Genomic DNA, 16,018 nt, shown 5'->3' with positions numbered 1-16,018 from the left:
GGGACGGTGTGGTTGTTGCCCGAGAGCGTCACCGTGACGGCAGCCCTGTCCGCCCACGGAGAGCAGGAGGGGCAGAGCCGCTCTCCCGACACGGCTGTGACGCGGCTGTGACAGGAGGCTGTGTTCGCCAGGTGTCCGGGGGGACACAAGCCTGAGAAGCTGGGCGGCTCGGGGCACACCGACGGACACGGGGACCGCGGGGCCCACGGGCCGGGGACCGGTCCTTCCCGCGGAGCGGTGCCCGCGGATGTGCCGGGGACCCGTTGCCCCCGCGGGCAGCCGTCGGGGCCGCGTGTGACCCGCGTCTCCTTTTCCAGTGCGGAAACATGGCCCGGGAAGGCCTGCGCACCCTCGTGGTCGCCAAGAGGGCGCTGACGGAGGAGCAGTACCAGGACTTCGAGGTGAGCCGACCCCTGGGGGCCCCCACCCCGCGCGGCCGCCCGCCGGACCGAGGCCGGCCCCCCTGAGCGCACGGCCCCTGTCTCCTCAGAGCCGCTACAGCCAGGCCAAGCTGAGCATCCACGACAGGGCGCTCAAGGTGGCGGCCGTGGTGGAGAGCCTGGAGCGCCAGATGGAGCTGTTGTGCCTCACGGGTGTGGAGGACCGGCTGCAGGCGGACGTGAGGCCCACCCTGGAGCTGCTGCGCAACGCGGGCATCAAGGTGCGGGCGCGGCCCGGGCCCGGGGGTCCCTCCTGGAAGCGCCCCACGTGCCGCCGGGGTCGGGGACGCAGGACCCCTTCCTCCCTTCCTCCCCGCCCAAAGTCGCCCCGGCCCCCCGCCTGCCTCCCGCCCCAGCCCACGGTTCGTCTCTCTCGCTAGCTGCCCGCCGCCCTGCCCTTCCCTGCCCTTCCCTGCCCTTCCCTGCCCTACTCTTCCCTCCCCCACCCCAGACCTTCCCTGCCCTACATCTACCCCACCAGACCCCCACCTCCACCCTTCCTTGCCCTTACCCTGCCCTACCCTGTCCTACCCCACCAGACCCTTCCCTTCCCCCATCCCTGCCCTTCCTGCCCTGCCTCTACCCTTCCCTACCCCACCCTACCCTTTCCTATCCCACCCTTCCTTACCCTTCCCTTGCCCTGGATGTCCCGGCCCACCTGGGTCTCGGACTCGCCCGTGGGGCAGCTTCGTCCCAGAGACTTTTGCGGCCCTGGGCATCCATCGGGTGTGAGCTCGGGACAACCCCGGCCTCGGAGACCTCGGGTCCCACCCAGACGGGGATGCCCCCCCCTCGTGCCACCGAGCTTCCCGCTCACGACCTGATACGAAGGCGAGGGCCACTCGGCACTGCCTCGTCTGTTCGTCGTGCTGTCGTGGGGGGGGTCCCCGTAAGCCACACGACTCGAGGCTGCGTGGCGCTGCCTGCCGGCCCGCCCTGCCTTTTTCTTCCTGGTTTGTCCCCTTCGTACAGGGGAAATTGGCGGGCGGTGGCGTTGAGCGTTAGCTTTGAGAGAGGTCCTTTCTGATCCCACGTGTTCCCAGTGAAGCCCAAAGTTCGGTTACAGGATGGGAGAGAAGATTTATCCCGAGGCTGCCCTGAGGACCGGGCCTCACGCTCAATGGTGAAAATAACACTCAGCTGGTGTTGGTAGGTAGCTAGTTGGAAGAGAACCAGTAGGTAGCTAGTTGGAGACGAGGAAAGCGGCTCCCGGCATCCGACCGGAACGCACGCGGCGGTTCTGACGAAGACGCGGCAGTGTGTGCAGGGGTGGGGAGGGGCGGTTCTTGCCTCCAGGGGTCCAGGTGGGAGACGAGAAGATACATCCCTCCGTCCCGGACCTCGGCCGAGTCAGGAGGTACATCTGGCTTCGGAGTTACGCGAGAGCAGTTCAGACCCCGGGCTGTTACGTGATGGAAGCCTGACTGCTGTGCAGCAAACATTGGCGGGAAGAGCTGTGACCGCTTAGAAGCAGGGCCCCGCTGCTTTTGCTGAGGTTTTTCATAAACCTCCCCCAGTCTCGGTCGTACGTGCACGGTGGTCGGGGGGCTGCCGTGGTGAGTGTGCCTCGGGTGTGGTGCCGGGGCGTTCACACTGATCGTTCTCTAAGCTCGTAAGGGTTTCTGCCCTTACACCCCCATGTCAGGAAGGAGACCCTGCATCTCCGCGTGGCGTGAGGGTGTGATTTTGGAGGCCACACGTGCCCCTGTGCTGCACGCGGGCTCACCAGCGGCCGGGAGTCCGGCCCAGATCGTTCCCAGCTTTGTCTTAACGACGCGTCGATACATCGTAGTCTAGGTCCAGGCTCCGTGAAGGGAAGCGGTGTGGGAAGTAAATAAACCGCTCGAATCCCCAGACGCCGAGAAGACCCACATGTCTCGTCACCGGGAGTCACGCCTGAGAGAACTGGTGTGCCACGAGTTGTTGGCTCTTTCCAAAAATGCGTATTTATACACGATACACAAAACACTTGAGGAATTCAGATGTTAATGAGAAGTGTTTGCCGCTCTGTGACTAGGTGTGCAAACCATCCTGTTGTGTATTAGATGTCCTGGTTATGTTCTCGTTATAGTCTAGGGGTGCTTACGATACATAGCACGTGTTTATGTAATTTGTTTTTAACTTTATTTTGAGAGAGAGAGTGCCCACACACACGAGTGGTGGAGGGGCAGACAGAGGAAGACATAGAGAGAATCCAAGCAGGCTCCACACCTTCAGCGTGGAACCTGACACGGGACTCGAGCTCACACACCGTGAGATCATGACCTGAGTTGGAGTCCAGAGTCAGATACTCAACCGACGGAGCCACCCAGGCACCCCATTTTTTTCCGTAAGAGTAGTAGTATTTGACATTTTTTTAAGTTCATGAATCTTGAGAGAGAGCGCACACACGCCAGTGGTGGAAGGGCAGAGAGAGATCAAGCCATCGGGGGAGGGGCAGAGCGAGGGAGAGAGAGAATCCCAAGCAGCCTCCGTGCTGTCGGCACAGAGCCTGACGCGGGGCTTGACCCCACAAACCGCAAGATCACGACCTGAGCGGAAGTCAGGAGTCGGATGTGTAACTGACTGAGCCACCCAGGCGCCCCTCACGTGTTTTATTTGATACAATTTTTGGCTTAACTATTCCCCATTTAAAATCCATTTTGAACCTCAGTTTCCAGCGGAAAAACCAGCAAGTTGAGCAAGGATCTCCAGGGGGCTCCTCACCGTGCAAGCCCCGCTTGTTTGCACACAGGGCTGTGTGAGCTCTGCCCTTGGGTGTGTCCAGGTGCCCTTGTTAGCCTCGGTCCCGACCTGCCTCAGCCCCCAGCATTCCCGTGCCTCCGGGTCTCGGCTGCCACGTCTAACGTCACTTTGCTCCTACTCGTTTTAGATAAGTCGACAGACTTTTCATACGGTGGTGAAACGTACGACAAGTAGCAGTTACCATCGTAGCCGCTCTTCAGCGTGTAGCTCACGTCACTGAGTACGTGCCCACTGTTGTGCGCCCGTCCCCACCAGCTGTCTTCAGAGCTCGTAAATCTGAGGCTCAGTCCCCATTAAACGCTAACTCCCCCCCGCCCCCAGCCCTGGCGTCCACCCTCTGCTTTCTGTCTCTGGATGCAACAACGCCAGGCACCTCCTACAAGTGGGATCACACAGCGTTTGCCCTTCTGTGACGGGCGCATTTCACTGAGCATAGTGTCCTCGGCCGTCCGTCTTGTTGCGTCTGGCGGAATCTCCTTCCTGTCTAAGACCGACCGCTATTCTGTGGTGTATGTGCCGCGTTTTGCTTATCCGTCCGCCCGTCCGTGACACTGGACAGCTTCTGCGTTGTGGCCGGTGCGCGTGGTGACGCCGTGCGCCTGCGCGTGCAGGCGTCTGTGTATGAATAGGCGCTTGTAAGAGACAGAAGTGTGGTAGTGTGGAAGCTCACCACCGTCACTGGTCTCCTAGATATGGATGCTGACAGGCGACAAGCTCGAGACCGCCACCTGCATTGCCAAAAGCTCGCATTTGGTGTCCAGAACCCAAGACATTCACATTTTCAGACCAGTGAGTATTTGTCTGAAAGCACTTTGGTTGGTTTACCTGTTGGTTTTGTGAGGATGTACGTGCAAGTGTGTGTTAATTCCTGAATACCTCCACCGAGAGAGAAACGCTGTCATTTTTTACTCCCATCCATGAAAACATTGAAAACGGTTTCTGTCAGCCGCCTACCTCATGATGAAAAAGCGACATTTGAATGGAGAGAAAGGTCTAAATTCACACGTACTTTCCCATTGTCCTAGGAGGTTCGTTTACTCACTGAGTTTCTATTTTAACACCGATGCATTCATTTCCTGCTCAGTTTACAAACTGTGTGTTGGTAAAAATTACATTTTTATATTAGTTACACCCTAGTAGGAATGCATCTTTAATCTACCACAATTCTCAAATGAAATGCCGTTCCTTAATTAATTCAAAGAAAATCAACAAGATGGTCCAAAGTTTGTGTTTCCTGTATGTGTTAGTTATGACTGTTTGTAATTCAAACAAAAATGAAATTTCCCGGCTCTGGACTGCCGCCGCAAGACCGGACCGCGTCTTAAGTCCCGTGTCCACAGAGGTCGCTGTGATTCATACACATGGGCTGTTTGTCCCTCCGACTTGGATGACACTGTAACGTGGGTGCCTCTCTCTCTTTTGTGGAGGTGACCAATCGGGGAGAGGCCCACTTGGAGCTTAACGCCTTCCGGAGGAAGCACGACTGCGCTCTGGTCATATCTGGGGACTCGCTGGAGGTGAGGCTGCTCTCTGACCAAGCACTGGTCTGTCCGTCTGCCTGTCCGTCCCCTCCGCGGAGGCGAGGCCGCTCTCTGACCCGGCTCGTGTCTGCTCCCCCGCTGCGGACCAAGGGCCTCCTGGGTCTCACCTGTGCTGCTGTTGAAGCTACTTCTCTGGTAGCAGCACTTGTGCGACCCCGGTGAGCACCTGTGGCCTGAACAAGGGATAACTTGTTCCTTCGTGTTTTAGAGGTTGATCCATTTCCGACTCACAGTCCTCTCGAGGCGCTAGGCCTCGTTCTCGCGGTTAATAGCACAGCCGCCTTGGAGCCTCCAGTGTGGCGCCCAGAGTCTGGACCTAGAGGTACCCAGACCGGCTTTTCCAGGACTGCGCCCCGGGTCACAGGAACAGGAGACAGGCTTGCGGCCCCACAGGAGGGGCTGGCACGGCTGTTCCTTCCCGAACCACACTCACCCTGAGGCCGGGGCCCGGGGCCCGTGCCCCGAGTCCCCGAGTCCCCGAGTCCCCAGCCTCCTTCCTGGTTCCCGTCCCCGGGGGCTAAACCCAGCCTCTGCCAAGGCCGGGCTCCAGGGGATCTGTGTGTCTGGCCGTGTGCGGGCACCTCCCTGACGCTCCGCCCCGGGCATCCGGCGGGGCAGCTGCCGCGGGCCCCGAATCCGCGGACGGGCGGGGCGGCCGTGACCCGGGGAGGAGGACCCGGAGGTGCGCCCGGCACCCGTCCGCGCCGTGCTCTGCGCCCCGGTGCTGACGCCGCTGTGTCGCAGGTGTGCCTCAAGTACTACGAGCACGAGCTGGCGGAGCTGGCCTGCCAGTGTCCCGCCGTGGTGTGCTGCCGCTGCTCGCCCACCCAGAAGGCCCGCATCGCGAAGCTGCTGCAGCACCACACGGGGAAGCGCACGTGTGCCGTCGGTGAGCCTGCCGCCCTGCCGGGCCCGCCCCCCCCCACCCCTGGGGAGCTGGTCCCGTGTCTCCGGGCTTCCGTGCCACCTCCCGCTCCTGGGCCCACAGGTGACGGGGGAAACGACGTGAGCATGATCCAGGCGGCCGACTGCGGGATCGGGATCGAAGGGAAGGTACGTGTGCCCCTTGGTCCCTGCGGCCGGCCCCGAGCGACCCCTTCGGTGGTGCGGGGAGAGAGCGGAGCCCACCAGCGCCGGGCCCCTCCCGCGTCCCCGCGTCCCCCAGGAGGTGTGCGGGACCAGCGCCAGGCCCCTTCCGCGTCCCCACGTCCCTGCGTCCCTGCGTCCCCCAGGAGGAGTGCGGGACCAGCACCGGGCCCCTTCCGCGTCCCCACGTCCCCACGTCCCCACGTCCCCACGTCCCCCAGGAGGTATGCGGGACCAGCAGCCTGCAGCCCCTTCCACGTCCCCGCGTCCCCCAGGAGGAGTGTGGGACCAGTGCCGGGCCCCTCCCGCGTCCCCGCGTCCCCACGTCCCCGCGTCCCCCAGGAGGTGTGCGGGACCAGCCGCCTGCAGCCCCTCCCCCGTCGGGCTCCACGCGTGCCACCAGCGAAACTTTCCTGCCGCCCGCACCCCGTCTCCCCTCACGTTGGCGCAGGCCTGTGGCGGGGGGTTCGTCTGGTGTGGGAATGAGCCCGGTGCATGTCTCGCTTTGCCCGACAGCTGTGCGTCAGGTGGCGCCGTTTGGAGTCCCGCCCCGGCACAGCTCTGTGGTGCGGCCTGCGGCTGCTTAGGGACCCGGGGGCCGCCGTGCGGGCCTGATTCCCGCAGGGCCCACGGGCTCCCGGGTCCCGGCCGGCGGCTCCTGCGTCTGCGGCGGGTGCGCCTGTCCCCTGCGGGGCCGCGGGGACGGGCCTCGGTCCTCGGGCGGCCGACGCGGAGAGGCGCTGGGTCCGAGCGGCACCCCTGCTCGTTTCAGGAGGGCAGGCAGGCCTCCCTGGCAGCGGACTTCTCCGTCACGCAGTTCCGCCACATCGGCCGGCTGCTGATGGTCCACGGGCGGAGCAGCTACAAGCGGTCGGCGGCCCTGGGCCAGTTCGTCATGCACCGGGGCCTCATCATCTCCACCATGCAGGTAGCGGGACCGCTGCGGGCGCGGCCGCGTGCAGCCGGTGCAGCGCGGAGGGCCGGGCCGGCGGGGCTGACGGCCGCTCTCCTCCCCTCCGCTCCCCTCATCTCCCCTCCGCTCCCCTCCCCTCCCCTCCCCTCCCCGCAGGCCGTGTTCTCCTCTGTCTTCTACTTCGCATCCGTCCCTCTGTACCAAGGATTCCTCATGGTGGGGTGAGTGAGCCACGCGCACGGTCGGCGTCAGGAGCTCGGACCCGCTCGCGATCTGAGCAGAGCGTCTGTTTCCCGGCGGGCGTCCGGGGCGCGGTGAGGCGGGTGGGCGACCGTGACCCCCCTCACGGGCTGGAACACAGGTGGACGTGCGGGGACGTGGCCAGTGACGTGGCCAGTGACGGCCCCACAGCAGACGCCCCCACAGCAGACGCCCCGGGCCGGGACCCGGCGCCACACCAGACCCCGGGAGAGTCTCCCCGCTAGTCACCACGTCTCTCCAGATCCCCCACGGCAGCGACTGCTGCCAGTTTTGCCCGTCGAGCCCGGAGAGCAGGAATTTTCTGTTACAGTGAATGAAATGGAGCGCCTCTTCCCCTCGTGCTTCAGAGTTACGCCAGGAAATAAGACCGGCAGGACCGTCGGCGTGGCGGTGAAGTCCAGGTTGTGCCTCCCGGCACCGCCTCCCCCCTGCTCCCGCAGAGCCCAGCACCCGCTGCCCTGCACCGCCCGTGTGGTTGCTCCCCGGGCTCCATCCGCACAGCATCCCTGCGGCGCAGGCATCAGCGGCTCCCCCGTGTCACGGGCAAGGAAGGACACACCCAGGGGCCGGGGAACGTGACAGAGGCAACAGTTCGTAGGGGCAGAGCCGGGGCCTCACACAGCCCCACCTGTCTCCTGCGGGGTTTAGCGGCTTTCCGGGGCAGCAGAGAACGAGCCCGTGAGCGGCTCCAGCCCTTGGGGTTGGGGTTGTTTTGAGTACATTTCATTGACACGTGCCCAAAGGCCAAGGTTCCGGGTGATCCGAGAACCGGGAGCACCAGGCCGGCCCCGTCAGGCTCCCCTGGACACTGATGTCCGGAAGTCCCCGGCGTCGTCCCAGCGTGAGGCCAACGGCAGCTGCTTGCTGCCCCCCCCCAAAGCTGCACCCGCTGGGGAGGCGGACAGCAGGCAGACCTGAGCACCGCTCCAGGGGCCCGGGCGGGGTCGCGTGTGTCCTCAGTGCGGCCGCAGGGCCCTCCCACCTGTGGTTGCCGTGGCCTGGGGCCTGGGTCCTCCTGCAGTCCCAGGGCCAGCTGTGCGACCCAGCCTCACTCCTGATGGCCCAGGCCCGGGGACGGTGCCAGTGCTGGCGCCCAGAGCAGCACACAAACGGGCAGACCCTGAAGGTGCAAAAGGTTTCAGCGCTGTTTCACGTTTTCCGTTGCCTTGGCCTCTGCGACACGTGTCCCATGACTTGCTGTCGGAGCACGGGGTCTGCACACGATGTTGTGACAGCTGGACTGTTTCTGTGGAGGCCGAAGAAAACAGTTCCCGCTTTCTTTCCTGCTGTCAAACTGTGGAGTCGAAACACGAAAAGGAGAATTTAAGGGACAGCGGCGATCCCTTCCTAAATAACACTTGCCCGAGTTAGCGAAAGCACAGCTGTAGGCCTGTCTGCTTTGATGCGTCCCACCACAGCCTGAGCCCTCGTCAGCAGCAGCTGGCTCTTCTGTTGGCTCTTATTCAGAGGTAGTTTCTCTGCAGTCCACGAGAGGCATCCAGAATTTTCTCGAGCCTCGGTGCGCTGAGTCTGTTGGCAGTGGAGAAGAGCTGCTTTTGTGTTAAGCTTCTTGAAGAGTAAACAGCAAAGTCAGTTTTGCCCTCACCTGGAAAACAACAGTCAGAAGTGGATGTGAAGGAAGGTGATTTTTTTCCCAAGTCTAACAAGGCCAAAGTAACGTCCTCAGATCAGAAACCCAGCTACAGAAGCTGCAGGACAGTTGGTACAATTCAACTCCGAGTATTTCCTGGCGTTTCCCCACTTTCCTCTTGTTAGCTCGGCAGGGGCACCCGTGAGGTTCGTGCGTCCGAGGCGAGGCGGCTGGGCACCGTGGGCGCCCCCCCTTCCCCCCGCCCATCGCAGGTCCTGGAAGAAGTTGCGCCCGCCCCTCCAGAAAGCACACCTCAGCACAGTTCCCGGGGAGCGCGGTGTTCCCAGCCCCTCTGAGAGGCTCACGCGCTCACCAGCAAGTGGAAGTCTCGGCGAGACGCCTGGTGGAGAACCCGTCCCACGTTGCCCGGCCTGCCGACGTCTCCTGCTCCGAGCAACGTCCTTAGGGCCAGGCCGGCCTTGGTCAGTGGGTCCCTCGTGTGACGGCGGCTGCCGCTCGCAGGACCTGGGGGCCCTGTGTCTGCAGGCACTGTGGGGGGGGAGCAGCTGTGCCCCGTCAGCTCCTAAATCCTAAGGGGATGGGAATTGTTCCCAGAAGGTTGACAGAAGTAACTAGAAATTTGGAGGAAAGGTAGGGCCTTAAACCAGTTTAATTTAACCCAAAAGTTAAAGGTTGGATCTGTAGGTAGCTCCTGTGACCCCGCTGACCTCCAAGAGCACAGGACGGTGGGCAGTAGCTGGAAACACCCTCCCTGAGAAGGTTTCTCCCCCACAGCCCCGCAGTGACCCTGGGACCCTCGCCGGCAGCTAGGCGAGGTGGCTGGGGTCACTCGCTGTGGTGCTCGGCCACTGGCCGACCTCCCAACTTGAACGCTTTCTCACGGATGAAAATGTGAAACCGGTCCTGTTTTGGGAAAGTCAGAGGTACTTTTCTTCATCCTTCTGCTAAGCATAACCAGAATCTCACAAACATCGTACACAGGACACGCGTGTGGAGACGTGAGAGGGAAGAGGAGGGCCTGGGGCAGCACCACCTGAGCCCCGGGGTCCTGCCGTCCCGTGTGTCCCCTCCCCCCCCCCCCCCCCCCCCCCCCCGCCCCTGGGACGGACGAGCTGGCAGCTGGAGATGGCCCTGGTCCCGGGGATGAGGACCCCCAGGAGCCTGTGCTGCGGCCGAGGGACAGGAGGGGGCAGCCGGCCGGACAGGGAGGGTCCCTGCAGCAGCCCCCATGCCCCGTCCCTACCTCCCTGGCAGGCACGGTAACAAGCAGTCCTTGGGCGGCATCCGGGGTGGGCTGGGGTGGCACAACTCCAGGAGACCCAGGCTGCATGGCACCTGAGCGTCCGGGTTTCAGGAGAAAATCAGTCGCCACACCAGGAACCAGGAAGGTTTCCGAGTGAGTCAGAGAGGTTGGATGCCAGCCCTGAGGAGCCCGGGTTAGGTGTGTCTGACGAGGGTGTGAAGCGGCTGTGCAAAAATACCGTAACGAGTAACGGGAGTGTTAGAACCAACGGAAAGACAAGACTCGGCCAAGACGTAGAAAATGTGAAGCAGAACCAAATGGAAACGGACCAGAGCGCAGGGCCCACCGCCGGTCGGGACGAATGGCCCAGAGACCCGAGGCCTCCAAGACTCTGGCCTTGTGCCCCTGAAGCCCCGGAGGGAGGGAGGACAGAGGGCAGGGCTGAGGAGACAGAAATGATGGCTGACAGCTCCCCACACATGGTCCATCCAGGGACATCCACACCAGGATGCTTCAGCCTGAGACTTCAGAAGACAGACTCCTGGGCAGCGGAGAGCTGGGGGGCGCGGCCGAGGACAGCGGGTTCTCTGCAGAACCCGGTGGGAGGGACGGTGTCCGGGCACACAGCCGCCCAGCAACACTGCTCCCAGGGGAGAGGGTGCACAGGCAGGGCCAGCAGTCTGTTTATAAAACGAAACCTTCCGCTACCGAATCCCCGAGCAGTTACGCTCCTGGGCTTACGACCCCAGGTGGCTCCTTTCAGAAATAAGCGACAGCTTGGTTTGACATGAAGACCCGTGCAGTGAGTATTCATAGCACTTCTATTTGTGGCAGCCGGAAACGGGGAATGACCCCACTGTCCTCCCGTGATCGACGGGGCCACGGAGGCAGGCACCCCCACCGGGAACACGGGGTGCCCGTGGCCGCAGTGGTGCCTGGAACAGCCTCCTGGGGGTCAGGCTGAGTGCGAGGCACGAGTGTGGCCTTGCGATGACAAAACTGTAGGGTGGGGGGCAGGTTAGCGGATGAGCGGGGGCAGGGGGGTGTGGGAGGGAGGGGCGTCGGGGGCCCCGCTGCTGCCGGTGGAGGTTCTGACCGCCGGCGCCCACACGACACCCGGGCCGCGAGACGGGGCTGCCACCGCCGGGCAAGCTGGGTGAAGCGCACGGGGGTTCTCTGTGATTTCCTACAACTGCCTTGTGGGTCTGCAGAGACCTCAAAATACAAAGTGTAGAAAGAAAAAAGTGGACCTGTGTGAGCATTCGTTCCTTACGGGCTGTGTTATTTGGGGTGAGCATTAAGTCCCAGGAAGAAGCCGAGCCTGGTTTTGCTGTTCGGGATTTGGGGCGCCAGCCCCTGACCGCACAGCTGTGTTGACAGGGGTGCGCATTCCTCGCGCTAACCTGACTCCCTGTGGGTTTTAGGTATGCGACCATATACACCATGTTCCCGGTGTTCTCGCTGGTGCTGGACCAAGACGTGAAGCCGGAGACGGCGATGCTGTACCCAGAGCTGTACAAGGACCTCACCAAGGTACCGCCCCGCGGCCGCGCCTCCCGGGACCAGCACGCCCACTCCTGGTGTTCCGGCTGAGCACCTGCTGTGAGGACGTGTGCCAGCCATGACGCGTTTCCAGGCAGGCTCTAAACAGTCTCTTCTCCATTCTTCCGCATGTTTTTCACTTTTCCTAGTTGTTGTTAACATTTTCCTTTTGACTTAAACGTCAGAAAGGGAAAACCGTTTTCTCAGATGTTTGCAGTCAAGCTCTGTCGTGGTGCGTACGAACAGTTAACAATCGCAAAGAGGCTCTGAAGCGTTGGGGGGACTTTGGGCAGCTTGGCAGATGGACCCGGGTCACCCAGTGGCCGGTGCGCCCTCATTGCCTGTTCCTGCGGGAAGGACGCTTACTGGCAGGACTGACTTCCCGTCCACTCGCTGCCGCGTCCCAACACTGTGCACGTCAGAGTCCCGTCTGAGATGCGATGGACAGTGTGTCCTTGTCCCCAGGACCCAGGGCTGTGGTCACAAGGATGCTGCGGAGGAAAAGTCCACCCCCAGAAAACACCACTCCCTGAAAGTGTGCAGTACGTACATTTATTTGGCCCCAAACTGCACTCTGTTCAGGTTGAAGTATTCCCGAACGAAGCTTCGGTGTGTCGTGTTTTTTTATGAGACCATGTTTTCATAACGTGGAAAACAGGAACAGCCCCCAGCTCTCCAGGCACAAGTGACAGTGACCTTGGAGTTTTCCAGAAGGCTAGTCTCCTGAAGGAACACTGAGAACAAAACCCACTAACCCCAGTTAAACCCAGGTTTACAATTGCCAACCTGAAACCACCAAGCCAGATCTTTAAGACTACAGCTGTGCAGAGAAGGAATTTGCTGGTGTTAGCACAGACTCCGTTCGGCTGACTGTTGACCCCTCGGAGAGCGCTGGCCCCTTAATGTTAATTAAAGGACATCTATCTCTGGGCGTGGTGGGTTTCTTACGGAGTTGGAGCAAAGGAGATCTAAGGTTCTTGGAAAAAAATACAGAGTGCTCACATTACTTTCATAGTCAGGACAAAAATAAAGCCAGTGCATCAGTATCGTGTAAAATAAAATATCAGTCATTACATTCAAGAACATTTAATTTGGTAATAAAACGCAAACATAAAATATATACATCGAGCACTAGTATCTTGATGGCAATATTATCGTGAATTACAAGGAAAACTGGTTTATTTTAAAACGGCAAAACCGTTATCATTCAGTAAAGCGGTACAGGATCAAAGATCCAAAAACTACAGGAAGCTTTTGTGAGTAATTAGAATTTTATTAGATCGTGTGTTTCCTTATTTTCATAAACTCCAGAAACGTTTACTTAAATGCCGCGTCACACGCCTGAGGCGGAAGCAAGCTTTTCATGTAAGAACGAAACTCCATGAGCTACTCTGAAACCACGGGCAGTTGGTGGCCCAGCCGCCCACGGCCATTACAGGTGGGCCGGGGGGCGTGGCCAGACCATGAAGGACTCAGAGAGCGCAGTCATTACCAGCTGGACGGGGTTGCTCACGGTTGTTCAGGATGTCAAATGCGGATGCCCTAAGTTACCTAGTAACCAGAATATGTTTACAGGGTCACAGGTGGCCACAAATCCGTAAGCTCCCCCATTAGCGGATGCGTTTAAACACAAGGGGACTCAGGAAACGATGTTCAGTTCTGACTGAGTTGGATCTCGTTAAGGTACTAGTTTTTCATTTTTGTTAAGGTGACCAGTTTAGAATATTTCGGTATCCTAAAGTCCGGACATCGTTCCTATGTTATTTTGGCAAGAATTCAGCCACTTATCTTCCCGAAGCATCTTTTCCCTGAGATCTAAAATCTGTTCCTTTTGTGTTTATGGTGTATCTTTGTAAATCTGAGAGCCTTCAAATCCTTTGAAAATGAGGTAGCCTTAAAGTACTCAACCACCTAACTTGATAACAGTTGAGTCGTGTTTTCTTACTGAAGCCAGGGAGATATTTTGAAGCTTCACGTTGCTTCGTAACACTTTGCGGATGACTCAGGAGGCCGGCGGGCCGGCCGGCCGTGGGCAGGCGTGGAGTCGCGGCCACTGGAGGTAGCCGGCTGGGCTCGCAAAGACACACGAAGCCATCACTGGTCCCAGGAAGCCACGTGCAGTCAGGAGAGAAAACAGAAACTCAGAATAAGTTAAACGACACACAGCACAGGACGGCAGCGCGAAACGAGCCGCAGACAGATGTGAGTGAGCCGTCGTCTGCCGCGCTACACGTCCAGCCCATTTTGAGCCCGAGGTCACGATAAATTTCTCAAATACTTTCAGAGGAAATCAAGGGAAGCAGAGTACGGATCCCTTGCAAAACAGACAGGAAATCCTATGCTTGAAAAGAAAAGGCCCTGTTTTTCATACTTCTTGATAACCAGTCTTTTTGTTCCCGGAGTGTGAAGGATAAAGCGTTCTCCCCTGACTGACTTATCCTAACGGGGTCAGCCAGCCTGAATATCAATGTCCGCCCTGCTCTGCCTGCAGAGCCTAAGCCCTACCTGGAGTCGGTACCTGTCCAGTAATTGTGTCAATGACGGGGTGAAGGACTCCCAACGAAGAGGCCACCTTCCCTTCTCCTTCCTAAATCCGTATTGTGTTCCTGGCGCAAAGTGCAGTAATGTTTTGGTGTTCCTCTTTTAAAGGCCGGACTCCACTCTGAACGCCCACACTTTACTCAAGAGGAACAGCCACTTGCACTGTCCCGGGCGCGGCCGGTGCGTCAGGGGCCCTGCGCACTCCCCCCTCTCCCAACTCTGCAGACGGCTCGATTTATCCCAGACGGTCTGCGGCCTCGTAGGAAAGGCCACTTGAGCTGAGATCAGGGGTCAGGACTAGTAAGGTGACCCAGGCTCAGCTCAGCCAGCCCCCATGGTCCTAAAATATCTCAGACCTGTAGCTGTGAAGTCTGAGTCCCAACACATTGTTCTGTGTATTCATGATAAATAACCTGCTAACCGTGGAGGCATCTGGGTTATGGCTGCACTAATTGTCAAGGATTGAAGTCGGTAATACCATACAGTCCTTCATAAACAACCTTGACACCGTTAGACGCTCAACTGTTAGGATTACTTCACTATTTTCTTACTTTCTGTTGAATATTCTCAAGATGGCTTTAGCTCTGAAATGTATGTATTCTTCCATAATTTAGAAATAATAGTGACAAGGCAAGAAAAGGAAACTAAAGACAGAAATCAGGGAGGATCCTTTTGCAGATGAAGTAATCATCTCTGGAAAATCCCGAAGCATCCCCAAAACCCTTCTAGACTAGTAAGGTTAGTTAACTAACTACTAGTTACTAGTAGTTAGTTAACTAATAGTTAGTAGAAAAATATATTTAATAAGAAAGAAAAAATATATTTAAAATAGATTTTAAAATATTTAAAAATATATTTAAAGTATATTTTAAAATATTTAAGAATCTAGTTAAAAATATATTTAATCATTTGTAATTAAGTATATTAGCAATAAACAGTTGAAATCTGAGAAGAGTTGTTAAACTGCGTTTGCAGTGACATAAAGTAAAGTTGGCTTAATGACGAAACGTGTGTGGGGTGTGGATGCTGGAGGCTGTAGGGTGTGAGAGAGGTCTTTAAAGGTCCAAAAGAGAGGTGCCTGGGGGGCTCAGCCAATTGAGCATCTGACTTGTTGATTTCAGCTCAGGTCATGATCCCAGGCTGTGCTGACAGCACAGAGCCTGCTTGGGATCCTCTCTCCTGCCCTTATGCTCCCCATCTCAAATTTAAAAATTAATAAATAAAAATGCAAAAGAACGTTTGTGACTGGAAGGCAGCGTGGCCAAAAGCTGACAAGCTGATTCCAAAATTAAAACATTACTACAAAGGGGAACAAGGTTGGAAGCCTCAACTGTACCCGATTTCAAGACTTTCTATTCGGTAGTAACCAATTCACCAGATTATCGGCAGAGGACAGACACGTGGGCCAGCGGGGTCGACAGCCCGGAGAGAGAGCCACCGTGTCACAGCTGATCTTTGACAAGCGTGAAGGGAAATCCAAAGGAGAGGGGTCATCTTGTCAACTGATGTTGTCGGAACCACTGGCAGAAATGGAGCCTCCACCCACTCCTCACGTTTTGGGGGAAACCCACTCAAAATGAGTCCTAGACTTTAATACTGTTAGCCTTCCGGAAGAAAATGGGGAAGAACCACGTGCGTGACCTTGGGGTAGGCATAGTTCTTAGATATGGGGCCAGATGCATGATTCAGAAAGGAAAAACTTGGCAAGTTAGACTTTATCATAATTGAGAACTTTAGTTCTGTGAATGACACTGTTAACAAAATGAAAGGGCCAGCTACAGACGGGGAAAATACTTGCAAATCATGCAAGACAGAGGACTTGTATCCAAAATACAGTAAAACCTTGGTCTCAGCATAATTCGTTTCGGAAACATGCCTGTAATCCAAAGCATTTGTGTATCAAAGCGAATCTCCCCACGAGAAATAATGGAAAGTCAGATGATTCATTCCACAACCCGAAGATTCATATAAAAAATTATTATAATACTGTGATGTAAGCTAATAAGGAAAATACAAAATACAAAATAGAAAAATAAATTGACCTGCACTTACCTTTGAAAACCTTTGTGGCTGGTGTGAGGGAGACAGGAGAGA

The 16,018-nt window shown here is 57.8% G+C and overlaps 1 protein-coding gene across 6 annotated transcripts in view; it reads left to right on the top strand.

The window, feature by feature from the left end:
• The window catches only part of ATP9B (ATPase phospholipid transporting 9B (putative)), a 250,819-nt gene that overhangs the window by 224,757 nt on the left and 10,044 nt on the right, over nt 1-16,018 (top strand). For 5 of the 6 annotated variants that reach the window (XM_049620339.1, XM_049620338.1, XM_049620341.1 and 2 more), the window contains 9 exons: nt 318-401; nt 491-661; nt 3,876-3,974; nt 4,613-4,702; nt 5,471-5,615; nt 5,715-5,779; nt 6,585-6,740; nt 6,882-6,946; nt 11,266-11,374. In XM_049620339.1, the coding sequence (XP_049476296.1) occupies nt 318-401; nt 491-661; nt 3,876-3,974; nt 4,613-4,702; nt 5,471-5,615; nt 5,715-5,779; nt 6,585-6,740; nt 6,882-6,946; nt 11,266-11,374 (984 nt within the window). The remainder of the gene's footprint in view (nt 1-317; nt 402-490; nt 662-3,875; nt 3,975-4,612; nt 4,703-5,470; nt 5,616-5,714; nt 5,780-6,584; nt 6,741-6,881; nt 6,947-11,265; nt 11,375-16,018) is intronic. The other variant, XM_049620340.1, reaches the window with a different exon arrangement.

This window comes from Panthera uncia, assembly GCF_023721935.1.
Source record: "Panthera uncia isolate 11264 chromosome D3 unlocalized genomic scaffold, Puncia_PCG_1.0 HiC_scaffold_8, whole genome shotgun sequence".
Lineage (NCBI taxonomy): Eukaryota > Metazoa > Chordata > Mammalia > Carnivora > Felidae > Panthera > Panthera uncia.
Note: the sequence above shows the minus strand (reverse complement) of the source record. Positions and strands in the feature narration are given on the sequence as shown.